We start from the raw sequence: 17,671 nt of genomic DNA on the forward strand, positions 1-17,671 counted from the left end.
CATTTGATCTCAAATAAAAGAGAAGGAATTGAATGGATGTTTTTCTTGAAAATAAAGGTGCTAATGCACTTTTATTAGAAAAGAAAAACGTAATTCAATTCCTTCTCTTTTTCCCACCACCGTTTTCACTCCCAACCCCTCTTTCATATATAAGTTTTTAACATTCTCTTGTGTTCTGCAATTCCTTTTCTTAGCGTTTATTTGTTTTTAAAACGCTTATTTTTTCAAACAAATGCATAAACCCTCACATCGTTACCACATTGATCCTGGGCGATGGCCCATAGATCGTGATCTCAAATAAAAGAGAAGGAATTGAATTACGTTTTTCTTTTCTAATGTTATTTTTTTGTGAGTGAGTCTGTACCACCTGATTTGCTTTCAATTTGAGTGCCTTGCGTTTTGAAAGTTGCATTGAAGAAAGAGGAAGACGAGAAGACTCAAAAGGAAGTGGAAATTGCTTTGCTATCTTTTAGTAATATTAGGTCATGGGAGGTCTGAATTACTTTTTTATTTATTCATTTGTTTTAATCGAATCACTTTGCTTCTATTTTTGATGGCATCTTGAATCTTAAAAAAAGGCAATTGAAAAAAAAAACTGAATTTGAATGAGATTGAAGAGATTATCAAGCATCATCAGGAGCATCACAATCTTACGCAACTTGCGTATCAATCGGCTTGGATGTTTTTTATTAATCGAAATGTTCCACGCTGAAAGTTTGAAAGATGTTATTGCAAATGAATTTCATTTTGTAAAGGAAGCAACAAAGGAATCGGAAGAACTAGAAAGATGTGTGGACTTCAACCAGAAAGAAAATGAATTAAAAAAGTGAATGAAATTATATTGATTGCGAGGTGGCTTGCTGTCTTGCACAGTTTCTCAGCATTCAGGAAATTATGGAATGAAGAATGTCTTGGACTTGTGGAATGCATTGAAAGATTATTTCGAGCATCAAGAGAAAACGAAATGAATATTAACGAGAAATGCATATTTCTAATTGAACAATTGGCGGGAGACAATGGAATTCAAATCAATGACTTTCTGAAAGGCGGAGCCTTTGACTTGGCTTTGGAGGAAATAGCCCAGCTGAGAAAAATTCATCCATATGCAATCCAAAGCTGTTTGTGTTTTTTTCAGAGAACTTTACGAAATATTGAAAATCAAGAAAGATAAAAAGAAAGTCAAGGATTGTAAAATAATTATGAAAAGAAAGATATATGACAAATTGGAGAAAGAAGGATTTGAAGATTTGATTTTTGGATGTCTTTATCAAATTGAGAAAATGAGTGACTATGAATGGGAACCACTGAATCCCAAACAATTTATATTTTGTCTGTAATTTTTTTTGTCTTTTTTTTCCCATGGAAAGCAGTTCAGATTGTCTGCAAAAAGTTATTTCTGATTTATTTGATGATCATCATTTTCTTCAATAGCAAAACACTTAACTTGAAAGTTCCAATGGTTCATTCATTTAACTTTGGGATAATGTTCAATTTGAATATTAATACTTCTTGATTTGTTTCATTTAAATAAAAAAATATTCATTTTTCAGCAGAATATAAGAAACAAAAGATCGATTTTTAAAGATTCGTTATCGCCATCATTTCTTTAACTATTTTGATTGATAATTACTGAGCATGTAAAAATGCTTCTTATTTTTCAATAATAAATGCGGAATATCTTTTCAAAATCGGGTTTTTTATTTTTCAAATATTCCGCAACAAAAGTTTGTTTGAATAAACTTTCTTCTGAAAATGAAAATTTTCATGAGTGAAACACAAAAGATAGCTTCACACCATTTCAAAATAACAATCATTATTGACAGTCACAAATTTTTCTTTCAATGAAATACCAGAAATATCTTCCATCCTTTTCTTTTTTCTAATATTTTATGATATTTCTATAAAAAATGAAACAGTTTTTGGGATTATTTTTCGAATGATCAAATGTGCCAAAATACAATATTCACTGAAAAGGAACACATAGATCATTGTGTCAATTGTTGTTTGGACTTCGTATGGCCAATTTTTTCAACTTTTTTTTAATTTCAAATCTTTTCTCCGTATTTAATCCGACGATTTTTTTCATATTTTTGGGTTTAACGGAATAAGTGTTTAGAAGAATGAAAGCTCAAAAAGGATGCAAATCAAAAGCGATATCACAAAATATGTTAGGAAATGAAAAGTTTGAAGGTGTGCTTGGGATTTGCAATGAATTTTCTTTATTTTGCATTCTTCATGAAGAATTGTTTTCCCAGTTAGAAAATTGCAAAAAAGATGAACAGAAATTGAAAATTAAGGAAATGAAAAAGTTGATTAAAAAGATGGAAGATGATGAAGTGCATTGCGTTTCAACAAAAGAAATGTTCAATAAAATAGATAAAATGATTGATGGAAAGCAAATGTCATTGAAAAATAGTCTTTTATTGATGAAATATTTAGGATATTACTGGGCTCTGAGATGCAGACACTATTCATTGTTTGAAGAATCTTTTCTGCGCAGAAGGTTCGAGATGTTGATTGTTGAAAAAGAAAGAAAGAGAAAGGAAGGAAAGAAGGAAAGAAAATTAAGTGAAATTTGCGAATGCTATATTTGTTTGAGTCACTTCGCAGCAAAGGAGCTGATGTCAATAATTGTTCCCTGTCTGGTTGAAGTTTCTTCAAACAAAAATGAAAGCAAAGAAACTAAAAAAGAAGTGGAAATAGCTTTATTGGCATTGAGTGAAACAGTTCAATTTAAAGTTTGAACACTTTTTTGAAAGTTCGTTCCTTTTATTGATTCTTGCTTGAATCTTAAAAAGGAATACGAACCAGAGTATTGTTTGAAAAAAATAATTCATGTGATTAAGCATCACAAGCGGCATTTCAATCTGACACGATTGGCCTATCAGTCAGCTTGGCAGTTTTTGATTCACAGAATAATCTACGAAAATGAAATTAAAGGTTCGGATGTTTATAAGTTATGCTTTGCAAGTGAAATAGTGAAAGAGCTGGAAGGGCTGAGAAATAGTGTTGATTGGAGAAGAAATGAAAAAAAGATAAATCGAGCAAGAGAACCGTGGATAATAATGAGATGGTTGAACTTGTTGCAATCGTCATTCCTTGTGAATATGTTTCAGAAAGAAGAAATCAAAAAGATGATTGAAGGGATTGTTGCGGTGTACAAAGAAGCCAAAAATAGCCATCGGACTATATCATTGAATTGCTTGTCTACTATTGAGCACATTGCGAATAACCGAAAGTTAACTGTAAATGACTTGATGAGCTGCGGCGTTGTTGAAGCATTCTTGGAGAAGTTTTGTCAATTATCTTTGGAAGACCCTTCAAATGGTATATGCAGGACCCTTTTTGGAATAATATTAGGAAAGATAAAATATCAGAGAATTGAAGAAAAGGAAGAAGAAATCAAAGATAAAAGAGAGAAAACTGTAAATGAAACAAAAAAGAAGACAATAAAGAAAAAGATATTCGATATGTTTGAGGAAGAAGGTTTGGAAGACGCTATTCAGAGTTGTATCTGTATTCAGAATCATTTTGTTTTGAGTTAAATCTTTCAATTGAACTTGACAAGTATTTTTCAAATTGTTAAGAAGCAAAAAGTCTCCTCTTGTGTGAAAGCAGCTAAACATATTTCTCAGTTTTTCATCTTCTTCTTCATTTTCATCATCTTCAAAGGGATTCTTTCTCTTTTCTCATCAAACAAGATTTGGAATTGCGATGAAACTGAATGATTATTTTGTTGTTCAAAATGACCCACAAAACTTACAACTTTGATTTGTTGATATCTTCTTTTAAGCTTTGACAGAACGCTCAGCGACAAATTAATAAAGCACAAAATCCAAAAGAAGCAAGATTCATTGAAGATACTTTGAAACAATGAGAGACGGAGAAAAAACAAGGGAATAAACACAAATGAATTCGAAAATATGATAAGAAGAATGAAAGATAGTGATTCGCTTGAGTGAATGGAAACATCTGAATGAATCTACATTCGTTTTCTTGAGGACATTTCATTCAGTTATGGAATTCTTTTTTATTGAATAGCATGTAAATTGGACTTGAAAGTCATTGTTCATTAAAGATTAAATTTATTTCTTTTATCTTTTATCTTTTTTCTTTTTTCATTTTTAATTTTTCATTTTTCATTTTTCTTTTCTTTTCTTTTCTTTCTTTCTTTCTTTTCTTTCTTTCTTTTTTTTTTCCCCATTTGCTCAATGTTTATTTTCCAAACTTTGAATGAAGATGTATCTTTGTGTAGAAAAATTGATGGTGTAAGTGATTTGTTGGATCTCCTTTTTTCACAGGAACCGAAAATTTTCTGACTCCAAAGTGCACTTTTGAAAAAAAAAAAAAAAAAAAAAAAAAAAAAAAAAAAAAAAAAAAAAACAATGAAACAACTCGATTGTTCAAAAGTATTCTTTCAATTATCAAATTATCGTGAATCGGAAATAACAATAAAAAAACGATGTGTTTTATAACAAAAGAAACCAACAACATTAAAAAAGTTAAGTTTTTCACAATAACAACACTTTTAAATCACAACACGAAAATTTAGTGCTTCCATCAGCAAGTCTTTGATCAAAAAACATACGAAAATAATTGAGATCAATCAATATCAATCAATAAAGAAAAAAACATTTTTTTTGAAATTATTTGTAGAAATATTTTTAGGGTTTTCTGTTTTTAATTATTTTCTTAAAGTGCTCTTAGGAATCAGAAAATTTCGATCCAGATAACTTAACGTTAATATAATGTTTCATTAACCCAACATCGAGCTATATATTTTGAGAGTGGAAATGTTGAATCGAATGTGCACAAAACACAGAACATCGCACAAAATTCAGGACAAGATCGATTATTCTATAACTGCAAGAAAAACAATTCTGCAAGTTATCTTCATAATATATCTCATCAAAACAAACTCATTTGATATCCAAAACTTTCAGAATAGCCTCATTTGTGCTCAGAAAAAAATAATAATTGAAATTTCTGAGAAATTGATTTTTGGATTTTTCCTTATATCAAAAATTTCATTCATAATATTCAAATGACACAAAAATGACAGTTTTGTATGACAAGAAAGTTAGTATTGTTAAGATATATTTCAAAGAAAATTATCAGTATTATTCCTCTTGCAGTTATAGAGAAATTTATCTTGTCCGGTATTTTGTGCACATTCTATATTTGCTGATAATCATCATCATCTTCTTCTTCTTTTCATTGAAGTCGCTTCCATTTCGTATTTAAAAAGAATATGGCTGATTTCTTTAAAAAATCCAACTTTTTCTCGAGTTTTGTACAATTATATTCCACGGGAATAAGGAAAAATGATTTATAACGGAAAATTCATTTTGCTTTAATGTCGTTATTAAAGAATTATTGTTTGACAAAAATTTCATTGTGAACGTTATTTTGATCAAAACTCGAACGTAGGGTGATTATTTCATCCGGATATAATTTTTATTTTTTGATAAAAAATATGGGGCAAAATATTTTGCTTCAAGCATTTTCATTGAAAAATTATGCACTTTTCATTGACTTTTTGCGAATAAAAAACATTATTAAAATGGTTCTATTTTTTGGCATTCGTGAAATGTTGGAAAAATTTATGTTTTAATTTCAACGATGCATGTTTACGGATATGAAAATCAAAATTATTTTGAATTCTGTGAAAGCGAAACAAAGTTATGAGCGAAACAATTTTTTCATGCTTTGTACATAAAAAGCTTGAAAGTCCGTATTTTCCCCCATATATATATATATATTTTTATAAATCGCATATTGAAATTTTCGAAAAAATGTGACGATCAATAGAAATGATTATCCATCAATTCTCCATTAATAAAATTTCTGGTATTTCTTCGTTCATTATCATCTTCAAAATCATCATCTTTAAAAATTTGGGATTTGGATATTTTTCTTTTTTTTCAGCTTCTCTTCACAAAACAAATCTTTTTCAATTTTTTCTTCAGCGGAATCATCAATATTTTTCTCCTCTTTCATCTTTTTGTATTCTATTCATTCATCTTAAAATGCTTGGTCGGAAATATTTTTTCCATGGAAATTGAAACGATGGGATTTTTTTTTCAGCTGAACTGAAGGAGTGTCAGGTAACTTCACCAATACAGAATTGGACTGCCCAGACAACATGCTGATCTTTTCAAATGCAGAGTGAATTGTTGAAGGAAGCAATGCAGTTTGCAAAGCCTGTGGCAAGGCATTTGCAACTGCATTTCGTCTGAGTGCGATCGAAGAAGATGATGGAACGACATGGTTTGAATTGAAACATTATTCAAACACAGCAAAAACTCCGCAGTCAAGTGGCTGTGTTTGATGAGTGCTGTGTGGAATAAATGCAATAACAACAATTGACGTTTTAGCTCATTTCTGCAACAGATCTGGCTGTGCTCTTGAAAGATGAGAATCCAAGAGAAGCAAGCATCTATCTTCGTTTTTGTCAAGCAATTTTCTTCAAAGAATAATTCATGGTAGCAGTATCTCTTCATCATTGGAGCAAACAATGCATCTGTCATCCGTCCATCATTGTCTGCCCAGGCGTGAAGCTGCGGGCTGAGCAAGACCTTCATTACTTGTGGTATTTTTTTTGATGGTTAAAGAGTAAGACTTGGAAAAGAATAACCATCAGCTGCAACTGCAACCACAAGAGTGGAGTTTGGAATGTTGATTGGAGTTTTGGAAAACCAGACTGGAACATCTAAAGGATGAACGGCTAGTTGTTTTGTGGAATCGGAGAGACGGAAAGAGGATTCATCGGTGTTGAAGATGAGAGAAGAAGAGTATATGTGAGAGTCATGAAGTGATTGAAGGAGAGAGAAGAAAGGTTGAAGAGACTGTTTGTTAGACACGGATAAACGTTCAAAACCAACGTTAAGAGGAATTGATGTTAAAAGGTCTGGATTTCGTTTGACAAAGGATTATGATGTTGATTTTGAAAATTTAATTTCCTGATCTTTTTCATCTCCACTTCGAAATTTTCTATCGGTTTGCACTGATTCCATTTTTCATTATCATTATTAATAAATATAGATAAGAACAAGCATTGAATACAAACCAATCGTTTTGTTTGAGTTACAGAATAACTTACTCCTGTCATACTTTCGATTCTGATGACTCCGGTTATCACTTCTTTGTCTTCTTTAGTGAAAAGCTCTGGTCGACCAACTTTTCCCACGATTCTACCCTTTTCAACAGTAGTTACTGCTCGGTTGATCGATGAACGAGAGAATTCATTTAGATTAGCAGCGTCGGTAACACGGGATTATATGTCAGCAATTATTGTGGCTATACGCACTAATCGATTTTTAATTTGCCTGTAATTAAATGACATCATTTGATTTCGAATGTTTAACAATCCTTGTTCTGTTTTGTTTTTGATGACACTCATGATAAAAAAATTTATTTTGTAATGAAAAAAAATCAATAAAATTTATTCGATTAAATTCTAACCTAGCTATACTCCTTGCTATTACCTAATCTCCTCAGGTGAGGCACAAATCAGAGATGGAGGAGCTAGCCTTCCCATCGTCTCCCCCATCAGAAATTAGGAATCGTAATTAATCAAAATTTCTAACTGCCGACTTTTCCTTATATATTAAAAATATGATAAAATATCCAAAAAGTGGGAAGAAATTATTCATAATAAAAAATTTTGTCCGGATAAAAAAAATGTCCAGATAAAAAAACCACCCTAGGTTCAATTTCAAAAAGTATCAATCAATACAACCCTGAAAAATTTTGGCTCCAATAGATAAAATGTGTTCTAAAAAATGACTTATCAAATTTGTCTATAATTTGATTATTTCCATTGATATGTGCTATTCAATTTTAAAATTTTGACTTTTGAAAACTGAAGTGAAAGAGCAAGAAATGTCAAATTTAATTATGACTCCCTTGAGAAATAAAGACACTCAATTTTGGAACGCCCTATCAAAACACATGAACTTCAAAACATTTGCATTTTCGATGAAAGAACAAGCAAAAATCTGTCCATATCTGATCTTTTCTCCGAGAATAATAATCAAATTCCATTTTCATTGAGCTTGGAAAATGGGGAAAATATTCTGAAAAATTCAATAATATTATGATAATAATTGAAAGACGATACCACTTCTGATAATAATGATGAAACGATTCCTGATTATTCATGAAATTCTCTGTTGAAAAAATATTCTTTCTTCAAGAACGAAACGATTTGTATCTTATTGAAAAACAACTTCCAGCAATGGCTAATCTTTTTAAGCATACGTTGAATCATCGAAATCAATAAACTTGCTATTCCTTTGCCTATTTAAATATATTACCTCATTCCAGAAATGTGCAGTTTCAAAATCAACCTGTTTCAAGACTCCGATTGTCCACAGGTTTCGTTGTTATCATTGGCTACTTGTTCATCGTCTGATCCTTCTTCATCGATAATGGCATCTGAAATTGTGATCAGCACTGCATTTGATGGGAAGCACTGGATAAAGTGACGCTTCAGATCAGCCAATGTGGGTCTGTCTTCAGAATTCCCCGAAGTGCACGAAATAACTGCTTGCAAATGTTTTGAGCTTTGAATTGCATCCAAACTTGGTCTCTCTCCTTTCACGATCTTATCTCCAGCTATTTCTGCTTCATACTCCCCAAACGGAATATCCAATGTCAAGCACTCCCACAGCATCATCCCTATCGAGAATGAGACAGATTCTTTTGTCGCTCCCATCTTCTTGTTGATAAGCAGCTCAGGCGCCTTCCACCTCAAACACTCTTTTTTGAAGCTATCTTCATCCTCAAAAGCTGATGAGGGAAGAGAGTCATCCTCATCATCACTGGCAGATGTCACAACGGTTGATGATGAGATAGAGGATGAATCTGTATCATCTGATAAAAGGTCTGAATGCATCACAATGCAAATGACCATATGCTCGGAGAACAGCACAATGTGGGGACTCAAATTGGCTAATGATTGAAGGGGATTTTCCATTTCATCAAATGAGTGGAGAGCAAGGTTAGCCACCCAGAACAGGATCTGGGCAGCTGTCTGTTCCCTCTCTTGAAGACTTCCAATCGCCATCTCCTTCTTCTCGTTCCTCCCATGGAGCAGCATGAACAAAGAATCCCTCAGATCCACAATCAGCTTTTCATGAGGAGACGAGCAGGCCATTGCATCCACCAGATTCGACATTGATGATGTGGTTGGACAAGCATCTTCCATGCGAACAAATGTGGATTCTGTATCTGAAGTGTCTGCGGTTGAAGTGGATGAAATGGATGGAGATGATGTTCTCTTTCTCGAAATGTCATCTTCTTCCTCAACTTTCTCCAGCATCCATTCTGGAATCTTGTCTGAATCTTTCCCCAGGATGTATTCAGTAGATCCACTCTCAGACAGAAGATGCTCTGACGACTCAGAATGTTCCATATTTGAATCATACACTCTCTTCTTTATCCTTTCCTCATTCTTCTTCTCAGCCTCTCTTTCTGCTCTCCTCCACTGCTCTTCTGGAGACATCTCCATCGTCACCATCTCAAATGCCTTCGGATCCTTCTTCACTGAATCTTCAACAATCACTTCCAGTTCCTCTGTTCTTCTCTTTTGCTTTCTCCATCGAACAGTTGAAATCACTGCAATTATCAGAATAATCAAAAGAACAACAGCCATTATAATTACAATTACAGGCCATATTGATTTCCCTTCTTTCTCTCCTTCAACAATCTTATCATCTCCGTTAACCATGGGCTCACTTCTATTCTTCAAAACAACAGATCTTGTGTGTGATGGAGCAGTCACACTGCCAAACATCACAAAACATGATATTTCAATTTCCTCATCTGCTTCTATCACATTCAACAGAGGAATCCTTGCATGCGCTTCCTTCTCCCACACAAATCCCTCTTCATCAAACTCATATCCCTCAGTCGCTTCTTCATCACCTCTCCTGAAAATCATCTTCAGAGATAGATTGCACGGGAGCAGAAGCTCTCCCTTTGCGATGAGATGCATGTTCTCTCCTTCTTCTTTCATCTCCACCTCTTCCAGCTCTGGGATGAACAGCGGTGATGCTCGCTCAGCTGCAATCCCCAGCAAACTGCACCCTTCTTCCAGAATCCACAGTGAGCTGTTCTCTTTCGCTCCATCTCCCCCTTTTAAGCTCCTCAAATCCACCTCTCCGCCTCCGCCACACCGAACATTCCTCCGAACAGACACATATCCGGCAATGTGCACTTTGTTCTCCACAAACTCTCCTTTCTCCACTCTCACTTTCCCGCCATCCACCAACAACCCTCCAGCTCCACTTTTTTCCACTCTCGTATCCCTCATAACCCCAGCACTCCCTTTAAGCTCAACCACTGACCCATTCCATTTACACACCTCGCTCAATCCAAACAAAACTTTTTCCTCCTCCTCACTTCCATTCTCCTCGCTCCCTTTCCCACCATAGAACAAACATGAAACAATCTTCATGTCAGTGCAATGCCCAAACAGAGCAAGCTCCCCCTGTCTTTTCCCCTTCCACTCATTCACAAACGTGCTGTTGAACACCTCCACCAAACACCCTCCAACATCAAGCTCTGCAATTCTCCCTTCTTCATCTCCAAACGACACATTTCCCAGCGAGCAAAGCAACACTTCGCAGCTGCCCATCCCTTCCTGCCTTCCACCTGCCTGCCAGCTCAGCCCCATTGCACGCCTCCCCACCTTCACCTCTTCCACTTTCAGCCTCTCAAATACAACATTCCCAGACATCCCAACCCCTTCCACCTCACAGACACACTCCACTTCCAGCTTAGCCACCTTCACATCAGAAATATACACCTCAGCCCCCGATGCCTCGATCAGAGTCAGATGCATTACTGAAGCATCTGCTCCTTCCACTGGGCTGAACTCGCATCCTTCCAACGACACACTCCCCTCTGTGCATCCAAACAGAACACAATGCCCTCCTTCCATCATTTCTGCAAACCGGAATGCCAACAGCCTCATCTCCACTGCTCCTCGGCACTCAACCACCCTCCTCCTCTCCCCCTCAATCTGCCCAGCAATCGCCATCTCTGCTGCTGCCCTTCCTCGCGACAACACACTCACCTCCTCAAACACCATCTCACGATCCACCACACTCTTCCCATCCACAATCAGCCTGCTGTCCACCTTGTGCGACACATGCGTCAGCCCATACCCGACACTCAGGCACGGCTGCTCCACAATCCCACACTGCCGTTTGTCCTCACCGTTCCTCCCTTCCGCAGAACTCACAATAATCGTGTCTGCCTGATACACAAGAATCAGATCCAGCAGATCCATTGGCTCCCTCGACTGCTCGCTCCGGTCAATCCCCAAGATCGCATTCTGCCGCACAAACACATCCTCGTCAAAGCTCATCCGGAAGTGCGTCTCGTTGATCTGCCTCCGCAGATTGTCGCACTCCACAAACACATCCCGCCCTGCAAACGCTGTGTTCGCCTCAAACTTCTTCGGAGCAATCAGCATCCCCAGCTTCCCTGCCCCGTCTGTCCGCACATACATCCCACCTCCCCGCCCCTTCTCAGTCGAGCAACCGCATTTCTCCACCCTGCACCCTCGCAGCCCATACCATCCTTCTGCCCCGACCTCCACAAAAATCGCTCCTCCTTTCTCATTCCCAGCCCCTTCACACCCTATGAACACACAATTCACCAGCTCCAACCCCTTTCCCATCCAGTCCAAATAGCTCACTACCCGGCTTCCATCTCCTGCTCCCTTCACAAACTCAAACTCTGATCCATTCACCACCAGTCCCCGCTCTTCGCTGTTCCTCTCCTTTTGCTGCTTTCTCCCTCCTGCTTCCACTCCAAGGTCTGCTCTTGATATTGTTGATGCTGATGAAGCAACCACCTCAATCACACTCCCCGAGCTTATATTGCACGAGCTCATTTTCATCTCCCTCACCTGCACAGACACTTCGTGGCTCGCAACAATCATGCTCTTTCCTGCTGACACCGAATCTGCTCGAATATCCTCCAGCACCATCTGCCCTCGAACTGCCTGCACAAACGATACCTCCATTACGCTGTCTCGCCCACCATCCCACGATAGCTCACATTCCTTCATCATCAGCACCCCACTCCTGCTGGTTATCAGAGACCCTTCTTCGTTTGCAAATCCTGCCATTGCACTCAATGCAAGATATGACAGCTCCAGATTTCCCTCTCCTTCCAGATGCCCGCCCTTCCCTCCTTCCCCCATCCCGAACACCATTTCACTTTTCACCCTCTTTTCATCCCTTCCTCCAAAAGACACCACTTCAAAGTCTCTCACCTTATACTCCTCACTAATCTCGCTCTTTTCCCCAATCACCATCTTCCTCTTTCCCTGTCCCGCCTCCATCTGCCCCATCGCCTTCCAGAACGTGTGGCACGGATCTGCCTCGCTTCCACATCGCTTCACATCATGCCCGCTCCACGACACATGCACTGTCCAGTTTTCATATCCAACCAGGAATCGGAACAAATCTGTATCCTTGTGGATCCCATCGCTCCCAACAAATAGGTTGCTGTCTTTCTCCATCTCACCAAATTCAAACACAAATGTCTCCTCATTTACACTCCCATTCAGATCAACACACTCCAGATACACATTCTTCCCCTTCCATGCTTCATTTCCCTCAAACACAACTCCTCGCAGTGTCACCAGGGATGCACTCCTCGCTTCGCTTCCATTTACATGCACAAACCCTCCTCTTCCTTCGCTCACAGAACATTTGCATCCCGTTGCATTCATGCTTCTCAACACAGCCTTCTCTTCTCCACTCAGCTCAATCTCCATCACTCCCCCTGCTCTGCTTCCCTCACTTGCAATACCATCCGCCTCCAAGCTCTCCACAACAACACTCGAATGCACAGCAAATGGCACATTCTCAAACGATGCTCCCCTGACAGAGCAGTTCTGCACATTCAGCATCCCCTTCAGCGTGCTCACAACCCTGTATCCAACAACCCCGCTCTCTCTCCACTCAAACCCCACATTCGAAACATTCACCACCCCGCCTTCTGTTCCCAGAACCATGCTTTGCCCACTTCCAAACACCTGCGGAAGACTTATCACAAACATTCTCACACTCAGGCGCTCACCACTCCACATCACAGCGTCATATCCATCGCTCTTCAGCTCCGATTCAACATGCATCTTCGCCTGCTTTGCTTCTTCTGTCTCAGGCCCACATATATTTGTTCCTCGCTCAAACACAAAGCAGTCACTCACCACACATCTATCGCTCACCACAACCTTCTGCTCTTCTTGCACACTCTCTTCCTTCAGATGCCCAATCCCACACCAAAGCGTCTCACATGCAATCTCCTCTTTCCCACACCCCAGAACATCCATCCCGCGCCCTTCCGACACATGCACCTCATCTCCGCTGAACTTCACCAGAAACAGAAGCAAATCAACACTCTCCCTTGCAAATCTTCCATTGTCCCTCCCTCGCAGCTCCACTTTGCTTTCCCCAGCTTCACCCACAAGCTCCATCTCAAACCGTTTCGGAAGGACTGTTGCATTCAAATCCTCACACACTACAAACATATCTGCCCCTTCCCCTGCCCTGTTCCTCTCAAACATGCACCCCTTCACCACAAAGCAATCTGCCCTGCTCTCCCCAACAACACTCATATACATCCCTCCTCCTTTCCCTTCATTCCCCCTTGCATCGCATCCCTCAAATGTGCTGTTCTCAATAACAACTACTCCGCCTTCTGCAACCTCACACTTCAATCCTCCTCCATCCCCTTCTTCAGATATACACGCTGAAAATAGCGAATTGTTTCCCACTCTGCATCTCTTCCCTCGCTTCACAACAACCCCGCTCCCCATCCCCATCTCGCATCTTTCCATCGTGATCCCACTCATTTCCATCTCCGATCCCTTCTCTCCAACAATCATCCCTTCTTCATTTGTCTTCACATCCTCCACCGTGACAAACCCCAGCTCCACTCTTCCACCCTCCACATTCACAATCCCTCCTCCACAAAACTCAATCCCTCTCACTGTCACACGCTCAATCTGCATCTCTCCGCCTTTCACACTCCCCACCCACACACCAGCCACTGAAGATCCACTTCCTTCCTCGCTTTCTTCCCCTTCAAACTCGCAGTCAACAATCATCACAACCCCAACACTCATCTCCACAAACTCTTCCTTCTCTGACTCTGCTGGCAGCCTCACAACAAGCTTGCTCAGAACAAGCGATGCTTGCTCCCCTCCTTCCACAACCTCCACATGCCCCATCCTCCCAACATTCATCACCCCCTTCGTGTTACTTCCCCGAATCGTCAGTGACTTCCCATGCCGATTGATAGAACCATTCAGCGTTGCCTCGCTCTTCACCTGCAGCACAAACTTCGTCTCCCCCATCCGTCCAAACCCTCGCTCCACTGTGTCACACGGCGTCTCTGAAAACCCGCACACATCATCACTCCTTCCTCCTGCTTCCACAAACACCACCTCGTCCAGCGATGGATACAGATACACAAATATCGATTGGCTCACATCCACTGCTGGCTCTCCATCAACCACCCACAATCTCTTTCGCGCCTCTTCATCCTCCTCTTCCCTCGTCGTCCCACTCCAATACTGCACATTCAGCGCAACTCGCGGCTCTGTACACACCACAAACACATCCCGCCCTGCACTTGCCGAATTCTCGCTGAATCCCATATCCTTCATCCCATATTTCATCTCCACACTCCGGAACCACACATACATCCCTCCTCCAAACCCGCTCTCTGATGGAGCCAGGCACCAGCTCACTGTGCTCTCCTGGCACAGCAGAGTCCCTCCCGCAAATACCTCCACATAGCACCCTCCCCCTCTGATCCCTCTCCCTGTGCTCCCCTCTGTCAGCGTGCAGTTCTTCATATCCACCACCTTCCCATTCCCCACCTTCCACACCATCATCCCCCCATTCCCCATCCGGCGCTTCATCTGCCTCACACTCACATTCCTCATCTTCAACGAGCACTTCTCTTCCACCACAACCACACCGCTGTCCTCCTGCTCTCCACCCACCACACTCGAGTTCCCTATCACCACTTCTTCTGCCTTTCTCCCAACAACAAGTCCAGAGGCACCAACTGTTTTCACCCCCTCAAGCTCCATCCCCTCAATCGCCCCACATACCCCTTCCCCATCAAACTCCATCAGCCCTTTCCCTTCAAACTCAACATTTTCAACACTCAGCTCCTCCACACTCACCTTCCCTCCAATCACCACAACAAACGAATACATGCACTTTTCTCCACTCACCCTCATCTTCATCCCGCATTCCCTCAGTGTCAGCTCCTTCTCTTTGCACACAAACAGACTCTTTCGCTCACACTCAAAACTCGAAGGCACACAAAACACCACCCGGCTCACCCCAACACCCTTGTTCACCTCAATCAGCCCATCCCCTGCCTCACTTCCATCCTTCTCAACAATAATCTCCCTCTTTCCCTCTCCTCCATTAATCTCCATCTCTCCTTCTCCTGCAAGCACCATCCTCTCCAAAAACACAAACGATTCCTGCAGCACCACATCAGCCTTCCCCTGCACACTTCGCACCTCCCCCGCAAACCCAATAGTGCTGCACGGATACCACTCATACCCGCAAAGCGGATAGTCAACCCCACTTTCTCCTCCCACATACACCGGAGCCATCCATTCTCCCACAAACACTGCAAGCGGAACTGTCATGCTCCGCTCAACATCATACCCCTCAAACTCTCCCAGCCTTCCTTCCTCTCCAGGCATTTCCAGATCCATCTTTTCTCTTCTGACCAGTTTCACCAGATCCCATCCCTTAACATACACATTGTCCCCTCCACTCGCCCCATGGTTCTTTTTCTCTCCTTCCTCAAATTTCACCCCAAACACTGAAAAGTCGCTCCCTCCATTCACACACTCCAAATACATCCCTCCCCCATATCCTCCTTCTCCATCCCCTTTCTCTGCCTCACACATCCTCATCACTGTCTCTGCCTCTGTCTCTGTGCTTCCCACACTCAATGATCCGCTCCCACTCACCTCAACCCACATCCCTCCTCCGTTCCCTCTTCTCGTTTTGCATCCTTCAATTTTCACCTCACTCACCACTGCCACCTCCCCATCCCCAACAGCCATGCTCACTATTCCTCCATCTCCTCCCTCAATCACCACTCCACTGAACGAACTGTTCTTCACCTCCACCAACTTTCCATGTCGATCCCCAACCACGCCACACCCAGTGCTGCTCCACCCGCTCACACTGCAATTCCTCATCTTCAGCTCACCCTTTCCCAAACACTCAAACATCCCCTTTGCCCCTTCCCCTCCAACCATGCTCGCCTTCATCCCCCTCACCTCCGCACATCCTCCACTCCCAACAACAACACCCCCAAACGTGGAAAACACAACCGAGCATATCTCCATCTCAACCACCGTCAACGAACCTCTTTCCACCACAAACAGTCCAAACTCACAATGATCCACGTTCTCATCACGGACAGCTTTGCACTCCTCAAACAACCCACTCGCTGTAACAAACCCAATCAAAAACACTCCCTCCTTAATTCCATTCAGTGTTTCCTCCAGCACAAACTCAAGCTTCCGCATCTCCACCGCTCCTAGCACCTCAACCATCCCACTCCCTCCGCTCCCATCCCCAACCATCTTCATCCCCACTCCTTTCACAGAACCCCTCACAACATATCCATCCACACTGTCCAGCACAAGATCCTCATCCACACTCACCCCAGACACAATCTCCACCATTTTCTGCTTTCCCACAATCCGCCCCAGCGAATACCCCACACTCCTGCACATGTAGCTCCTGAACCCACACGCTGTCGTGTCTGTCCCGCTCTCCGACACATACACAGCCACAGGAGGTGCCAGCAGATAATACCCCAGCGGGATCACAACATTTTGCTCTGCCTCCTCAACTCCTTCCATCTCGTTCACATCAAGCTCCTCTCCAACTGCTTCAAAGAATGGCAGTCGCTCCAAAACAATGCTCTCTCGCAGCGATGGAGACACCACAAACACATTCCTCCCATGCTCTGCCCTGTTATCCTCAAACACTGGCTGCTTTATAACAAATTCAGATCCAACACTCTCCAGCACCAGATACACTCCGCCTCCTTTCCCTTTCTTTCCCATCACTGGTGCAGTGCACCCTCCAAATGTACATTGCTCCAAACTCATCTGGCTCGTCTCTCCCACCTCTCCATACACCCCTCCTCCTCCTCTCTTTTCCATCTCCACCCCACAATTCCTCAGTGTGCAGTTGAACATCACAACTTCATTTGTCTTCCCAGCCTGCCTCTCAACATGCACACCACACCCGTCTCCACTCACCTTCTCCATCCCCGTGATGTTTGTGCTCTCCACCCGAACACTCCCGCCCCCTCCACACCACACAGCACTGCTGCTGCACTCGCCTACAGCCTCCACTCTGCTGTTCTGCATCACCAAGCTCCCCATCTCCCTCACTGCAAATATCCCCTCCTGTGTGCCGCTCCTTGTCCCACTCACCACTGTTCCATCAACGAGCCCGCTTGTCCCACTCCCACACACACTCAGCAGCCACCCTTCCCCAAACACAACACCACTTGCACTGAACCGCGTCATGTTCACCTTGCCACCAACCACCACACAGAAACTGTATCCAACAGCCACTCCTGC

At 41.4% G+C, this 17,671-nt stretch overlaps 1 protein-coding gene across 1 annotated transcript; it reads right to left on the reverse strand.

The window, feature by feature from the left end:
- Positions 1-8,356: 8,356 nt before the first annotated feature.
- Positions 8,357-17,617, reverse strand: MONOS_1866 (uncharacterized protein; the record flags this gene model as incomplete). Its single annotated transcript, XM_067871699.1, has 1 exon — positions 8,357-17,617. One exon carries the CDS (start codon positions 17,615-17,617, stop codon positions 8,357-8,359), a length of 9,261 nt encoding a protein of 3,086 aa, XP_067727643.1.
- Positions 17,618-17,671: the final 54 nt, after the last annotated feature.

This window comes from Monocercomonoides exilis (genome assembly GCF_001643675.1).
Source record: "Monocercomonoides exilis strain PA203 chromosome Unknown scaffold22-1379369, whole genome shotgun sequence".
NCBI classification, from domain to species: Eukaryota; Preaxostyla; order Oxymonadida; family Polymastigidae; genus Monocercomonoides; species Monocercomonoides exilis.